The sequence below is a fragment of the Canis lupus genome, unplaced genomic scaffold (genome assembly GCF_011100685.1).
Source record: "Canis lupus familiaris isolate Mischka breed German Shepherd unplaced genomic scaffold, alternate assembly UU_Cfam_GSD_1.0 chrUn_S1282H1459, whole genome shotgun sequence".
Taxonomy (NCBI): domain Eukaryota; kingdom Metazoa; phylum Chordata; class Mammalia; order Carnivora; family Canidae; genus Canis; species Canis lupus.
In genome coordinates, this window is record NW_023330106.1 from 212,650 (window position 1) to 230,722 (window position 18,073).

General features: G+C 38.0%; 2 protein-coding genes across 2 annotated transcripts in view; both read left to right on the plus strand.

Annotated features, from left to right (window-relative positions):
* The window catches only part of LOC119878242 (adenylate cyclase type 1-like), a 342,212-nt gene that overhangs the window by 67,057 nt on the left and 257,082 nt on the right, over window positions 1–18,073 (plus strand).
* Window positions 1–18,073, plus strand: part of LOC119878234 (aldo-keto reductase family 1 member D1-like) — a 40,934-nt gene that overhangs the window by 17,206 nt on the left and 5,655 nt on the right. Inside the window, exons 3-5 of the mRNA XM_038588917.1 lie at window positions 5,436–5,513; window positions 10,373–10,495; window positions 17,139–17,248. Coding sequence (XP_038444845.1) covers window positions 5,436–5,513; window positions 10,373–10,495; window positions 17,139–17,248 — 311 coding nt within the window. The remainder of the gene's footprint in view (window positions 1–5,435; window positions 5,514–10,372; window positions 10,496–17,138; window positions 17,249–18,073) is intronic.

Genomic DNA, 18,073 nt, shown 5'->3' on the forward strand with positions numbered 1-18,073 from the left:
AAACAGGCAGGCACAGTTAATGTGTTCCTTATACCCAGTCTGCAATTCATTGGATGCCCCTTTGTCTAGTAGGGCATCTGTGGCCTGAGATCTTATCTTCAAAGACAACCAGCATTCTCACAAAGTCCAATACTACTTCCCTCTAGGATTCTTACCTTCCTTTCTTGGCTGTCACTAATTTATCTATCTCCAGAAGGCTCAGATATGAACTTCTGTCATCTTGGATGACATCCAGAAGTACGAAGTACCCATTTTAATAAAATGTCATGGGCAGCCCCGGTGGTGCAGCGGTTAAGCACCGCCTGCAGCCCAGGGTGTGATCCTGGAGACCCGGGATTGAGTCCCATGTCAGGCTCCCGCATGGAGCCTGCTTCTCCTTCTGCCTGTGTCTCTGCCTCTCTCTCTCTCTCTCTCTCTGTCTCTGTCTCTCTCTGTCTCTTGTGAATAAATAAAAAAATCTTAATAAAATAAAATAAATAAAATAAAATAAAATGTCATCTTACCTCTGTCTTACACGCCCAGTAGCAACAAACACTTCTTTCAATACATGCCTGAAGACTACAAATGGCCCAGAAAATCTCTAATACCTAGTGGTTTTCTACTACATCCCCTAAAGTCCACCATTAGTAGGCCTATTTGTCTGAGACTCAAGACAACAATTTAACAGATTCTATGCTCTTGCAGAGCAAGGATTGCCAATTCTCAGCTGGAGGGGGGATACTTCTCACTGTCCAACTATCCCATGTTGGCCTAAACAACTTCTCATACTTGCCATACCCCAAATCTTTGAATTAGTCAGAACTGTTTTCTAAATGGCAGAAATCCAACTTAAGTTGGTGTTAGCTAAAAAGGGAAGCAGGAATTCCAAGGGATACAATTCAGGCACAGCTGGATCCAGAAATTCAAACTATGTATCTGGCCTTTTATCTCTGGTTTGGTTGGCTTCGTCCTCAAAAATCCTTTTCTGTTTGATGGCAAAATGGCCATTTACATGCCAAGCCTACATTGTCAACACAACATGACAACTCAGAGAAAGAGAGACCACATGTTAAACCTCACAGAGAAATACTGACTAGCCTTCCTTAGGTCATGTACCTGTTACTGACTAACCTTTGCAAAAGGCCAAATCGGGGGACTGACTGACATCTTTGACCGAGAATAAGAGCTGAGTCAACCCACCCAAAAAACATGGAAAGGGCTCCTCCAGAAGAGACAGCACAAGTATGATAGAAAACAAAATAACAGATTTCTACTGTAATTAATTAGAGGCCACTTAGCATAGTGATAAAGATCATGGGTTCCAGAAGCAGGCTGCCTAGTTTGAATCCCAGCTCTGTCACATATAAGCCAGATGACTTGGTCAGGTTATTATCTGATCTTTTCCATATAGTCTTAACATAGTAGAGTGGACAAAGTCTGAATGGGCTTTGGAGTCACACATATAAGCGACTTATTTTCAGCTTTACTACTTACTAGCAATAATCACTTTGATCTTTCTTTTTCTTTCTTTCTTTCTTTTCTTTTTTTTGGTTCTTTCTGAACTTCAATTCATTATCAGTAAAACGGACACAATAGCAACTAACTTGACAAATGTTGCGAGGAGTCATTAAGATTATATATGTGAAATTACAGGCACAATATCTGGCATTTTATAGATAATATTCTGAAATGTTTAGGTAGAAGGGAACCTTAGTATAAGATATCCCAACAACCTAATTTCACAGAAGAGAAAGTTGAGGCCCCAAACAAGGAAATAACTCACTCAGGTTTGTTTGTTTGTTTGTTTGTTTTTTTTATGATAGTCACAGAGAGAGAGAGAGAGCGCGGCAGAGACACAGGCAGAGGGAGAAGCAGGCTCCATGCACCGGGAGCCCGATGTGGGATTCGATCCCGGGTCTCCAGGATCGCGCCCTGGGCCAAAGGCAGGCGCCAAACCGCTGCGCCACCCAGGGATCCCCTCACTCAGGTTTAAAGTCCATTAGAACAGGACCATAAGGTGGGCTCCCTGATGCCAACCCCATAACCCTGCCCCTCTGTTTTGTCCTCATGAACCTAGCAATCCCAATACCCTGTGGACTACAGTGATTTTTTAATTTCAGGTTCTTGGGAGTTATAACCTCAGCCCTCATCCTCACACAACTAACTTCACTCATATTCAAAGAGTAGATTTCTACACTTAACTCTTAAAGATTTGGAAAAAGCCTATGTCTAAAAGTGAGAAAATGAAATTTACTTTTCTGTGGCTGACCGATGATGTCTAAAATCTTTTCGGGAAAGGTCAACAGAAAGTTTCTACTCCTATTCTTAGATGGGATCAAGGCTCAAGGATACAGAGAGAAGGTAAAATTTTTAACAGTGAAAAATGACACAGTATAATGACATTACTTCCCAAATGAACCTGTAATTCCTATGATTGAGAAATCAATCTTCAAAGCCAAAATATCACATGCTTTTTAAAAATATTTTATTTATTTATTCATGAGAGACACACAGAAAGAGAGAGGCAGAGACACAGGCAGAGGGAGAAGCAGGCTCCATGCAGGGAGCCCAACATGGGACTCATCCTGGGGTCTTCAGGATCACAACCTGTCCTGAAGGCTGCACTCAACTGCTGAGCCACCCAGGCTGCCCTCTCCTGATTTTTTTTTAACAAGAAATCTTTCTTGCTAAAACATTTTAGCACTTTATTATTTTTTGAATGTCAATTTAACAAGCAGACACAATTTCAGAACAACAAAATACCAAAAAATCACAAGACATTTTTAAGGATTTTTTTTTTAAAGATTTTATTTTAGAGAAGAAAGCACAAGGGTTGGGGGGCAGAGGGAGAAGGAAAGAAAATTTCAAGCAGACTCCATGCTGAGCACAGAGACAGACGCAGGCCTCCATTCCAGAATCCTATGATCATGACCTGAGCTGAAAATGAGCATGACACTTGACTGACTCCACCACCCAGGCACCCCACGATAAAACATTTTTGAAAGATGAATGAAGTTACTGCTGAGCAGGAATGAGAGTCATATCATGGGTTTTTAGAGGGTTGGATTATTCCAGCAATGGCCTGCACTAAAGAGCAAGAACAGAGGACAAAGACAATGGTTTTATCAGGATGAATGGACTAGTAAAGTAGACACAGCAGAAGCCTAAGGGAGGCATCATGGAAATATTTAACATGGGTGCAGGCTTGATAAGGACTTACTTAAAATCTGGAGAGGTAAAAATTATTTAGCAGAGTTCAGAATTGAGGCATAAAGCCATTTCTGAACAGAGGGTAAAACTAGGATATGCAAAAGACAAGAAATACGGAGAACGACTGGAGTGAAAATGTGGGTCATAAGTGTTGAGAGGTTAAAAGCTTAGAAATCAGAGATAGAAAGGGCAACTAACATGAGTGATTATGGGACATCAAGGGGAGAGGAGCCCTTTTCCCGCTCTCACTCATTGAGACAGGCAGAATTGAGAAGAAATTATTTTCACTAAAGAGGACAATTAAGAAAATGTTATCACCAGGGGGAAGTTTCATTCAGGTGAAATGGCAGAAGGAAAATTTTTTAAATATTTAAGAATATAATTGACTTTGTCCAAATGCTTGATTTTCAACAAAAAAAAATTATCATGGTCTACAGACTTCCATGCTATCATCCACATCTAAAAGACACTTTGTCCCCATGTTATTTGATCTGTTTCAATACAGATGACTACTACCTTTTTCTTTAAACATTTTCAGCTTATGGTTCTATTGTATCACCCTCTCCAGATGCTTTGACAGCATCTTCCCTGCCAACATCCAAAGGCCGTTATGCCCAGTACTCTATCCTCAATATTGTCTTACTGAGCCACACTTTCTCTACAGGTGATCCCATGGATTGAATACCACTTTATGTGCTGATCCCTCCCAAATTTGCGTGCAGCCAAGACTTCTCTCTGAACCTCTCTCAGACTTCTCTGTTCAATTGCCTCCTCAAATAACCACTGAATGTGGAAATTGCCATTTCAACTCAAAATATCCAAAATAAAACTCTTGATTGCTAGCCTAAACTCAGGGAATGATCACCACTAGCCAACCAAGGAGCCTAGAAATCATCTTTTATTTCTCTCTATCCTATTTCCAAGCCCACAAGAGATGGTTCCCATTTTTAGATATAGCGAAAGAGGTAGAAGTAATGTGCTAAGTTTTTCCGTATGCTTAGGGAGTGTTCCATTCATTAGCTACACTTTTCTTAGCTGAAAAACTTCTTTTCACCCTTAAAGATGATCCTTGTTTTCTTATTAGAGTGAAAAAGTTGCTGTTCTCAGGATGCGTGGGTGGCTCAGTGGTTGAGTTTCTGCCTTTGGCTCAGAGCATGATCCCCAGTCTGGGGATCGAGTCCAGTATCAGGCTCCCTCCAAGGAGCTGCTTCTCCCTCTGCCTATGTCTCTGCCTCTCTCTGTGTGTCTCTCATTAATAAATAAAATCTTTTAAAAAAATTTGTTGTTCTCAACTTTGGGCTTAGGGTTAGATCAAAACGCTGAGCCTAAATATCCTAATTCTCAACTTCTACTCTTTATTTATGAGTAATTTTGTTATTAAGTGTTGGAGTGGCTGGTAATGAGGGTGGCAAAGAATTGCACAAAGAGTGGAGAATAAAGAGGAGAGTTTATTCACTCTCCAAGGGAGGAGAGGAACCAGACATCCAGAAAAGTGTTGGCCCCAAGTTTATGTCAAGCTGGGCCTTTTAAGGAGTTTTGAAGGATGTGAGAGGATTGTAGCTGTACTGATGGGGGAATTGGTGTGTAGAGAGGGGATCAACTCTTAGCCAGGTAGAGCAAGAAATGGCAGGTATATTGGCTCTGTCCAGGGGTTGTCTGAGATGTGGATCATGGTCAGGCTAGAGAAGAATATATTTTGTGGTTGAAGTTTATTTCTCAAGAATGTAGGGCACCATGCCCTAGAAAAACAGAGTTAGGGCGAAATGCAGACACCTGTTAGTTTTGTCTGTGTCATTGGGGTGAGGTGGGAGGGGGTAGTTGAACAGATTCCTTTCATTATGAGAGAACTTCATGGTTTAAGAACAATAATAAGGGGGCAGCCCAGGTGGCTCAGTGGTTTAGCACCACCTTCAGCCCAGGGTGTGATCCTGGAGACCTGGGAAAGAGTCCCACATTTGGCTCCCTGCATGGAGCCTGCTTCTCCCTCTGCCTGTGTTTCTGCCTCTCTCTCTCTCATGAATAAATAAATAAAATCTTTAAAAAAAAAAGAACAATAATAATCTGTCAATAAATAAAGGAAAATGAATGCCAGTGAGATGAGACTAATATGTCATATTTATTATACATAAATAATTAAATTGAATTGCTTTCCCAGGCCCAGGGTATATGGTATAATGACAACTCAAATGCCATAATTTTAATTCCCAGATATAAATAAAATAAGTTATACTCATTCTTTTTTATAGCCTGGAGATGAAATCTACCCTAAAGATGAGAATGGCAAATGGTTATATCACAAGTCAAATCTGTGTGCCACTTGGGAGGTAAGTTCAAATGGCCTCTTTTCTTGAAGACTACATTTTTAAACTGATCTGATTATTTCTGTTCAATTTATAGAGAGATGCAGCCTTTACTCCTAATGTATAGTAATAATTGGAACAGGTATTTCTAATCATAAGCAAAGATGTATAAAATCCCCATTTCTGCACACTGAAAAAATTCTTGATTTTGTTTTGATGGAAAAGAAGAATGCCAAAGAAGAGAGAAGTGTAGAAGGAAAAAGAAAGTAAAGGAAATAAGTTCTAATGTAAGCATAAATAAAACTATATCAATGAGATAAAGTCACAAATTTTTGAAATTTCTCAAATTGAATTTATGAAAATCAATAATATGATGTTTTAAAAGAAACAACGTAAAGTGATACATGAAAAACTGAAAAATAATTCTGGTTCCAGTTCTGAACAAACTGATGGCTCCTTCCCCAAAATCATAAGAGTAGGAAAACTGGGGAAAGTAATTAAGGAAACCTATATGGATTCATGTTGGGGGTGAGGGGTGCAGATCTTTCAACTGGTTTGTTTATGAGGTAATATGGCAGCTTTTACCTAGAGTAGAAGGCAGCCCAACAAGCTGCAAGAGGATAACCTAGGAAAGGACCTTAGAGTTCTTTTTGCTCTTCCTTCTCTCCTGCTGTAGCCTTGGAACAAGTATTATCTGCTCCATACATATAGAAACTTAAGACTCATGTTCAGATGTCTTCAGGAATCAAGTAAGAATAGCACTGAAATCCCGCACTTGTGAGAGGCTGAGAAAAACATAAGTTACTATCTGACCTCTGGCCACCATTTCCCTCCTTCTCCCATTCAAAACTCCAAAGGCTGGGAAATCACACTCTAACAAGTACCTCTTTCTTTCTTCTTTCTTTCTTTCTTTCTTTCTTTCTTTCTTTCTTTCTTTCTTTCTTTCTTTCTTTCTTCTTTCTTTCTTTCGATTTTATTTATTTATTTGAGAGAGACAGAGAGAGCAAGAGGAGCACACCAGCACAAACAGGGGGGAGAGGGAGAAGCAGGCTCCCTGGGAGCCCAACATGGGGCTTGATCCCAGGACCCTGGGATCATGACCTGAGCCAAAGGCAGAAGTTCAACTGACTGTGCCACCCAGACGCCCCTAACATGTACCTCTTTCTAATGGACTTCCCCTCCAACCCTCATAGGTAATAGATGATTATCTGAATTGCAGAGTTATTTTGAGGGGTGAGAAGCATTGATTGGGTTTTCTGATGCCTGGGGACCTCCACGCAAGAGACCATACACTCATTCCTGACCTCATTGTAGACGACTAGGTTTGGAGTCACGTGTTCCCTTCCAAAGGACTGCCTGATAGCATAGCCAGTATCCTCAGGAAAAAAAATGTGTTAAAACTCCCAATTACAAGGCATTTATTTTAAAAAGAAACCACACATCTCAATTAGAGATCCAAACATAAACAGAACAGATGACCAAGAACTTTAAGCTTTTTTAGCCAATTAATATAACAAAGGAGATAAGAAAAGATGCTAGCAATATGAAACAAGAACAAGAATATACTTTTAAAAAAAAGTGAAAATAATACTTAGTAAAGTGTAAAACAATGCAATAAATGGGATTAAAAATAGAATGGATATAAACAAAGAAAAAATTATCAGATTGAAAGATCAGAATGAGGAAACTATCCTCCCCCCAAACGTGAAGAAGGAAAGGACAAGAGGGATCCCTGGGTGGCACAGCGGTTTGGCGCCTGCCTTTGGCCCAGGGTGTGATCCTGAAGACCCGGGATCGAATCCCACATCGGGCTCCCGGTGCATGGAGCCTGCTTCTCCCTCTGCCTGTGTCTCTGCCCCTCTCTCTCTCTCTCTCTGTGACTATTATAAATAAATAAAAATTAAAAAAATAAAATAAAATCTTTAAAAAAAAAAGAAAGGACAAGAAAATGTTTTAAGTATGAAAGAAAGGCTAAGAATTGTAAAGGATAAAATTAGAATTTCTAGCATCCATACAATAGGAGTCTCAGGAAAAAAAGAAAGAAAAAAAGAAAAGGAGGTAATATTTGAAGAAAAAAAAAGATAAGGTGTGGATCACCAAAGAGAAAAGAGAAGAAAAACCTAGGTACGTTACAGTGAAATTTCAGAATATCAAATATACAGAGAAAATGATAAAACTTCCCAAGTATAGCAAACAAGCCAATAAAGAAAAAAAATGGAAGAAACAATAATAAATCAAGAAGACAGGAAAAGAAGAGGAAAAATGAATAGATGGGAAAAATAGAAAGCAAAGAGCAAGATGAGAGATTTAAACTCACTTATAAAAAAATAAATAAAATAAACTCACTTATATTAATAATCACAATATATGTAAATGGTCTAAACAACTCAGTTAAAAGGCAGAGGTTATCAGAATAGATAGAAAGCAAAACCCCACTGTATATATTATTTATAAGAAACCCGTTTTATTTTTTATAATAAATTTATTTTTTATTGGTGTTCAATTTACCAACATACAGAATAACACCCAGTGCTCATCCTGTCAAGTGCCCCCCTCAGTGCCCATCACCCATTCACCCCCACCCCCCGCCCTCCTCCCCTTCCACCACCCCTAGTTCATTTCCCAGAGTTAGGAGTCTTTATGTTCTGTCTCCCTTTCTGATATTTCCCACACATTTCTTCTCCCTTCCCTTATATTCCCTTTCACTATTATTTATATTCCCCAAATGAATGAGAACATATAATGTTTGTCCTTCTCTGATTGACTTACTTCACTCAGTATAATACCCTCCAGTTCCATCCACGTTGAAGCAAATGGTGGGTATTTGTTGAAGAAACCCGTTTTAAATAAAAAGACACAAATAGGTTAGAAGTAAAAGATTAAGAAAAAAAGTAAAAGAATAGAAAAAGATATACTAGGCTTTTATTTCCTTCCAAAGAAAGTTGGAGTAGCTATTTTAATGTTAGCAAAGGTTTCAGAACAAAAAGTATTATCAACGATAAAGAAGTGTGTTTATCCTAATAACAGAACTTAGTAACAGCACCTCATAACAGAACTCCAAAATACATGAATCTTAAATGAAGAGAACTGAAGAGGAGAATAATCTACAATTATAGTCAAAGATTTCAAAACCTCTATCTCAATAATTGAGATAATAAGTAGACATAAAATCTATAGAAGAGATTTAAACATTATCAACCGGGGATCCCTGGGTGGTTCAGTGGTTTAGCGCCTGCCTTTGGCCCAGGGCATGATCCTGGAGTCCCAGAATCGAGTCCCGCATCGGGCTCCCTGCATGGAGCCTGCTTCTCCCTCTGCCTGTGTCTCTGCCTCTCTCTATCATGAATAAATAAATAAATAAATCTTTTTTTAAAATTAAAAATAAACATTATCAACCAGCTTAACCTAATTGACATTTATTGAATATTTCACCAAAATATAGCAAAATGCTATTTTTCAAGTACACATAGAACATTTAACAAAATAGTCCACTGAGACATGAAACAAATCTCAACACATTAAATTATATTCTTTATACAAAGTAGGCTGTCTGATAAAATTAGAATTAAATTTGAAGTCATGAGCAACAATATATCTGAAAAACCATCAGATATTTGGAAACTGAAAACATACATGTAAATAACCCATAGGACGAGAAATAAGATCTGTATTTATACATAATGTATATGTGAGCAACACATAATTGGAAATTAAATCTTTTTAAATGATATTGTTTTAGAGATAAATCCAACAAAATCAGTGCAAGAGTTAAACAATAAAAACTAAAATATATTACTAAGAGCAATTTATTTTTAAGTAATCTACTATGCCCAATGTGGGCTTGAACTCACAACCTCAAGATGAAGAGTTACATGCTCTACCAATTCAGCCAGCCATGCACCACTACTGAGAGCAATTTTTAAAACTCTAAGGTGAGAGATACATCATGTTCTTTGATAGAAAGACCGAATATATTAAGATGTTAATTTTCCACAAACTGATAGATTCAATGCAATCCCAGTCAAAATACCAAAAGAAATTGAAAAGCTGATTCTAAAATTTATAGGGGGGATGCCTGGGTGGCTTAGCAGTTGAGCTTCTGCCTTTGGCTGAGGTTGTGATCTGGGTTGAGACCCAGGATCAAGTCCCACATCGGGCTCCCTGCATGGATCCTGCTTCTCCCTCTGCCTCTCTCTCTCTCTCTCTCTGTCTCTCATGAATAAATAAATAAATCTTTAAAAAAATTTATATAAAGAAGTGCAAATAGCATAATGATAAAAGAGTCAATTTACCAAGAAAATATACCAATTTTAAACACATGGGTACCATATAAAATATCTTCAAAATATATAAAGCAAAAGTCAATAAACTATAAGAAGACACTGATAAATTTTTCTAATATAGTGGGAAATTTCTAACATATTCCTTTAAATTATTGAGAAGCCAGGAAAAGCTAGACCCAGCTTTGTATATAATGTGTGTGTGTGTGTGTGTGTGTGTGTGTATGAGACACAGAGCAAGAGGAGAGAGAAATTTGTATCTAATAAAAGGAGAATATACCTTTTCACACACACCAGACATTTATAAAAATGGATCAGATACCATGCTATAAAGCAAACCTCAACAGATTTCAAGAAATAAGATCATTTTTAATGCACTGGTATATATGGTGAAAATGCAAGGGGAAGATATGCTGTACAATGTTTCCCAAACTAATTCAAATACAGAATTCCTGCCTATCTCTCCCACTTTTTTTAAATCTTCACAGAATGTCTGTTAACATACCCAGGGACTTTCCTTCTTAAAGAATTCATTGTCACCCCCGTAAACATTCTCATTTGTTTTGAGGCTTTTGTCTTAACCCTTTGGCCTTTACTCATCAGGCTTTGGAAGCTTGCAAAGATGCTGGCTTGGTGAAATCCCTTGGAGTTTCCAATTTTAACCGCAGGCAGCTGGAGCTCATCTTGAACAAACCAGGACTCAAACATAAGCCAGTCAGCAACCAGGTACAGTTTGACAGGAGGTGGGAGGGGAGAGGGGAATGTGAGGAGTAGAGGGAGATTCCAATATTTACTTAACAGGAGAATGCTGGAGTAGGAGTTGGAAATCTTGTGGTCATTAACACATATCTCATCATAGGACCATGAGAGCAAGTCTTTTGACTTCTCTCAATTTATGTCTCTTAAAAAAAGATTTGCAAGTTCAAATCCAGGCAAAAATAATCCAAAGAATTTTTTGAAGAAAAATCATGAGGAGGAACTAGATCTGCCAGACATTAAGATATACAGAGTTTAAATTAATAGAAAATAAGAAATATCTTAGAAACAGGCCCAAGTATGATAAAAACTTAATATAGAGACAATAACACAAACGAGTGGCAAAGAGGTGAATTTTTCAGTAGATAGTGTGGAGGAAATGGTTAGTTATGTAGAAGCCAATACAGATCTTTGCCTCATGTCCTACTCCTAGTATCTCTTTGATCAGAAGTTAAAGGAGAAAGAGGAAATCATTTGTGAGTGCTACAAAACAATTTTAGTTTTCTAGAGCTATAGATAGAAAATGAAGCCATGGGAAAATTATAAAAGAAATGGACATATTTATATATAGTATAAAAACATTAAACTCCAAAAATATTAGAAACAGGGGCGCCTGGGTGGCTCAGTTAGATAAGCATCTGCCTTTGGCTCAGATCATGATCCCAGGATCCTGAGATAGAGCCCAGATCGGGTAGGGGGTGGGGGACTGGGCTCTGCTCAGCAGGGGGTCTGCTTCTACCTCCCCCCTGCTCTTCCTTGCTCCCTCTCAAATAAATAAATAAATAAATAAATAAAAATAAATAAATAAATAAATAAATAAATAAATTCAAAACAAAGAGCAAGTAAAATGGAAAATTATATTTTTGAATATAATAGAAAAGGGGATCATATCCTTATGAAATAAGAGCCTAATAAAAATTAATGAAAAAAATCAAAGATAAAACACTAAAGCTCAACAGAAAAGTGAGTAAAAGAACTATGAACAGAAATTCAAGACAAATTGCAAGACTAGTAAACATATGAAAAATGTTCAACTGCACTGATAATTACAGAAATTTAAAGTATTATTTTATATTGCGTCAAAACAGCAAGGCTTTTGCTTTGTTTTTTTAACATAACGTTCCATATAAGCAAGTGATAAATTGCTAGCAAGTGCAAATTTTTTCATTTTACTGGGAAGCAATTTGGCAATAAGTGTCAAGAGCCTTAAAAAATGTTCACAGTCTTATATTCCTAAGAATTTATCCCTGTGGGAATGCCTGGGTAGCTCAGCAGTTGAGCCTCTGCATTTGGCTCAGGACATGATCCCTGGTGGGGATCCCTGTGGGGGGTCTGCTTCTCTGTCTTCCTGTGTCTCTGCCTCTCTCTGTGTGTCTCTCATGAATAAATAAATAAATAAATAAATAAATAAATAAATCTTTAAAAAAAGAAAAGAATTTATCATTTTGAAAAAAATCTGAAAGCTTTCAAGTGTGTTTGTCACAGCACTGTTTATAAAGGCCAAGAGGGAAAAAAAAGGAAACAACACAAATATGAAAAATTAGGAGGATATTTAAATAAATTATAAATCTCATATAATATAAAATCTTAATAAAAGAGGTTTTTGAATCATTTTTGAGCAAAAGAGCAGTGGCCATAATATTAAAGGGAAAAACCAGGATACAAAATGTAATAGAGTATTGATGTGAATACATTAGTTAAAAACATGCATAGGACTGTTGGGGATTTACCCCAAAGATTCTGATGCAAGGAAACACCAGGACACCTGCACCCCGATGTTTCTAGCAGCAATGTCCACAATAGCCAAACTGTGGAAGGAGCCTCGGTGTCCATTGAAAGATGAATGGATAAAGAAGATGTGGTTTATGTATACAATGGAATATTCCTCAGCCATTAGAAATGACAAATACCCACCATTTGCTTCAACGTGGATGGACCTGGAGGGTATTATGCTGAGTGAAGTAAGTCAATCAGAGAAGGACAAACATTATATGGTCTCATTCATTTGGGGAATATAAATAACAGTGAAAGGGAATATAAGGGAAGGGAGAAGAAAAAGACTCCTAACTCGAGAAAACGAACTAGGGGTGGTGGAAGGGGAGGAGGGCGGGGGTGGGGGTGAATGGGTGACGGGCACTGAGGGGGGCACTTGACAGGATGAGCACTGGGTGTTATTCTGTATGTTGGTAAATTGAACACCAATAAAAAATTAATTTATTAAAAAAAAAAAAACATGCATAGGGGACAGCCCCAGTGGCACTGCGGTTTAGCGCTGCCTGCAGCTCGGGGTGTGATCCTGGAGACCCAGGATCGAGTCCCACGTCGGGCTTCCTGCATGGAGCCTGCTTCTCCCTCTAACTGTGTTTCTGTCTCTCTCTCTCTCTCTCTCTGAATAAATAAATAAATCTTTAAAAAAATAAAAATAAATAAAGATAAAATAAAAATAAAAACATGCATAGGAAAAATATTGGAAAGAAATATATCAAAATACTAACTGTGGTTAACTCTGCCTGTGAATTTTACAGGTGAATTCTGTTTTCTTCTTTATGCTTTTCTGTATTTTCCAAATTTTCTATAAGGAGCATATGTTATTTTTATAATCACAACAAAATATTGTTAAATGGGGATAATGATACTCTCTTCACTCTACTTCATAAAACACTAAGAGGCTACATTTTAAAATGCCCTTAGGGTAAAGATTCATGTATTGGAGTTATGGTTGACTTGTTTGCTTGATTCATCATATTTAGTAACTCAAAACAGTCTTCTTTGAGTTCATAACAGAAAGAATGAATTATTACCTATCATGACAATAGCCCACAGCTAAAACAGAAGTGTTGCTATATTTAGAAAGATCACTTCCTAATTAACACCTAAGCCAACACTATACCATATGCTCTGAGGAGCAGAGACTTGACTCCTAATTGATCTAAATCTCTCCCTTTATTCCTATCCTCTCACCAGCTCATCTCCCTCCTGCACCCCCAAGGACAATATTTTGTTATAAAAGGCCAAAATGACACACTTTTTCTTACAAATGTACAAAGAAAGATGATGCTTTTTGACCTCAGAAGGAAAAATGGAGTAAGAATTTGACAGTGTGTCTTCTCATGCCAAGGAAGAAATACCCTGATATGTTGGCACAAGAATCATGAACAGCTTCACAAATGTACCCTGCAAAGGAAACAAGACATGTGGGAAGATCATATCCCAGGCTTGTTCGTTTGCTTCATGATATGGAAAGCAGAGTATATCAACACTCGAGATGGTACAGATCAAAGTGCAGGTCTACTGGCCACCTGCCATTACCCTATGCCTGGGGTATGACCACCTACACTCCAGAAACACACGTTTAGTTCAAACAGCTTTCAGCCCAGGAACATGATGACATATTGTGGGCATTATACAGGGTGGTCACAACTTATATATAAGGGATACATACCTGAAGACCTTGTGTAATTCATAATTCACATACTTAAAAACTAATTTTCCCATTAGAATAAATCAAAAGCATAATTTGCAAAATGTTTATATTTCTTCAAAGACTTTATGAACAAAGGCACAAAGAATATTATCTCACTCTGTACTCATTCTCAGAGCCTGAGCATTCCTTAGTACTACCTCTGATGCCTGTCTACACAAAGGTGTCTCCAGGCTCCATCCCTCACTTAATCTCTCTGAAAGCCTTCCTACTGGGTCATTTGTCATGCAGTGTTTTCCCAGCCTAATTCAAAGGAGACTGTGGCTCTACCTCAGGCCATTTAATCTCACATACCTAACTCTAGTAACAAATGAAGGGACAGAGGTGGGGAGAAAGGCAAGATCTCCAAATTCTTCAGTTTTTCCTAACCCTATTCACTATGCCTAAATCACAGGTGTCCTGACTTCGAAATCTATATATATATTTTTTGAGTAACTTAAATGAAAATTCAACACACTTCTAAGAAAGACACAGAATGAGGTTACTGTCTTCCTTCGCAGGGTCTAAGAGAGAAGGGTAGGAGGAACAGGTCATAACCATCATTCATTATCAGCAGTTCCAATTTACAGAAAGTAAGCTATAAAGGGGAAAATAGTAATGCAAATTAATAGTCCACTTTCTGGCACCACCATCTTTAAGAAAGTCAAGTCAAAAAAAAAAAAAATCAAGTCAAAGAACTCACCTGTCGTAAGAGTCAGCTTAACTTCACCTTGTGAGATTCTTGATATCTGAAGTTCTGCACTATCAAATAGTGTTGTAAAAGCCCCAGACATGTCAAGACACTGAAAAGTGACCTCAATTTTACAGAATAAACAAGAAAAAGTAAAGACTGAATCTCCACTAGCCCATCCACAAAGGGCTATAACCAGTCCCTAAGAAAGACGGAAGCAAGTGTGCTTAGATATGCTTCACCTTGGAAATGAGCTAGTTCAGGGCAATGATGACATCAAGTGACAACAGAAACTATCACTACCCTCTACCTGAAACTGAGCATCCAGTGCCAGCATACCAAACAAGGATCATCCACTGGCCTGAAATGACCCCACCAAGCTGCAGCCCTGATGAAGCTCCTTCCTAAGATGCTGGCTTGCTCCTCTCTGTATTGTTACTGTTTTCATTCAACAGTCACTGAGCACCTGCCTTATGCCAGGCACTTTGCTATGCTTTAGGCATGCATAAGAAACCAACGACAGATACAGCCCTTCCTCTTAGGCACTAGCCGCCTAGTGGGGAGCAGATATGAATCAATCACAAAAGTTATTGGTAATTAGAAACTTAGATAAATACTCTGAAAAGAAGGAATATGGTTCTCTGTGAGTTCGTATGCACTTGGATCTTATTAACTTATCTACTCCCACCCCCAGAATTTCCCTCACTGGGTGTCTCTTTAGTGATATGCCCTAGGATTTTTACCTAACAACTCTCTATGCAAAGATTTATATTATATTGTTATGCTGTTATTTGAGTTTTTATGTTAACTCAAAAGTTCTCATTGAGCAGATGTTTCTTTTTTTTACATTTTTATTTATTTATGATAGTCACAGAGAGAGAGAGAGAGGCAGAGAGCCCGACGTGGGATTCGATCCCGGATCTCCAGGATCACACCCTGGGCCAAAGGCAGGAGCCAAACCACTGCGCCACCCAGGGATCCCATGAGCAGATGTTTCTAGTATCTTGCCCAATGCAACTCTCTCTAATCTCCCAGATTTCAGTTCACAGATTGTTCAGTCGTAGATTCAATATGCACATATCTATTTGTTCTATTTCTAATTGTGATAGCCTTATTATGCACACATGTTGCCATAAGCCATATGAAGTCCTTTTTCAAAGAGTAGATTATAAAACGTTCAATGCGTTTATGAACACACACATACACATATACATAGGGTTGTATACCTACATACTTCTACATATTTAATAAGGCCAGAGACATGCAACAGCACACCAGTCTGATTAGAAAGGAGTCCTTAAATTTTGTATTTGGAATGAGCAGGCGGGCATTAAATTAAGGAATTCATACTTAGTTTCTAAGCAGTGGAGTGATGTGATAAAACACATGTCTTGTAGAGACTGGTCTACCAATAATAGACAAGATTGAAAATGAAAAAGTAGAGTGATGTCGGAAGTCAGAGAGATAAAGGAAGAAAACACTAAAGAGTGTGATTCCTGCCTTTTTTTAGTCTGTGTTACTTTCTAGAATTATTTAAGAAATGTTCCAAGGGGTGGAAAGCCCACAAGTGTTTCTTAGGATAAAGGAACAAGATTATGTCAGGAAAAAAAAAAAAGTGTATCAAATTAGAGAACAGAAAGAAGAAAGAAGACCCACTACAAAGAGGCCCAGTTTACCTTTGCCACTTCATCAGTAGCATCTCCTTGTGCCTTCTAGAAATAAAACTCACCAAATACTATTCCAGACAATCAAGATAAGTATATACTTCAAGTATTTTAATTCAGCGTTGGTTGATTTTAATCCAAAAAGGAAAGAAAAGCATAGGTCAAATATTACCATAGCGGTTAAGAAGACATGTTGAGAAGAACTTCATGACACAAGCACTTTTTAATGCAGGAATCTTGCCAGTAAGATACTGAAGATGAATGCAGGCCTGCACTGGATAGTGTAAAGAACTCTTGGCCAAGATGACAAAATTCATCTTTAAATTTCATTTTATACATGCTCTACCCCTTGTGAAAATATTCTTAGATGCCTGATAGCTACAGAGAGAGGGCTTTTGCAACATGTCACTTCTACTTACTAGGCTGTAATCTGAACCTTGAGACTGCTTTTTTGTTACAGAAAATTGTATTTGAAAAAAAAAATGCATTTGCTAGAATGGTGACTAGATAGTTAGGTCGGTTCCTTCAAAATTTTAAACTATGCTAACTTGACAAAACTGAATTTGCTCCCCACTGATTTTAGGATTATTCTACAGATGGTGACCTCACTAACCATGTTTTAATTAATCTCACCAATAAACAATGCCAACTTCCTTGTTAGGAATAATATTTAGCATTTGCCTCATTATCCATAATACTTTTAAATGGGTTTTATTGAAGAAATTTTTAAAAACTGTGTAAAACTGCATTCCTCCAAGGCTTTAATTTTGTGCTCTGCTCTCTAATGCAACCATGTAGGTTGAGTGCCATCCGTATTTCACCCAGCCAAAACTCTTGAAATTTTGTCAACAACGTGATATTGTCATTATTGCATACAGCCCTTTGGGGACTTCTAGGAATCCAACCTGGTAAGCAATGCTGTATATCTCTTCAGCAGTGTTTCCTTTGGTGTAGAGTATGAAACTGATGTGAATTACTTGGTTGGCAAGATTATATGGCTCTGTGATTTTAAGAAAGTAACAAAGTCTTTGAGTCATTCTCTATATACACAAATTGGAGCTAATAAAACCTTCCTCACAAAGGTGGTATAAGAATTTGGGATCCCTGGGTGGCGCAGCGGTTTGGCGCCTGCCTTTGGCCCAGGGCACGATCCTGAAGACCCAGGATCGAATCCCACGTCAGGCTCCCGGTGCATGGAGCCTGCTTCTCCCTCTGCCTGTGTCTCTGCCTCTCTCTCTCTGTGTGACTATCATAAATAAATAAAAATTTATTAAAAAAAAATAAAAGAATTTATTACTGTATGTATGAAATTACCTAACAATGCCTGAAACATGGGATATACCCCCACAAATGTTTAGGTATTATCTGACAGTCTCCATGACCATATCCTGAAATTTTAGAATTTTTTGATTTCTGTATTCCAATATAGCACTTCTGCTGTGATGTGTTCCATAGGCTTAAGTAGAAATTTTTCTACGTGAAGATGACTCTAATAGTTGTGCCTCTATTTCTTCCACTTTGGTCTTCCTGCCTTCCCCATATGCCTACTTCCAACCCAGTTCTCTCTGTAAGACCCTTCAAAGAAATACCATTTACCCTCCAAAAGAGGCAGCTCTATAAATTTGTCTCTCTTGATCTTTTCATGTTAAAAGCAACTCTTCACTGAGTGCTCTGCTCTCTGAGAAATTGGTTACAGGTGACCTGAAGTGGTAGGTGGCCAGGGGGATAGGGAG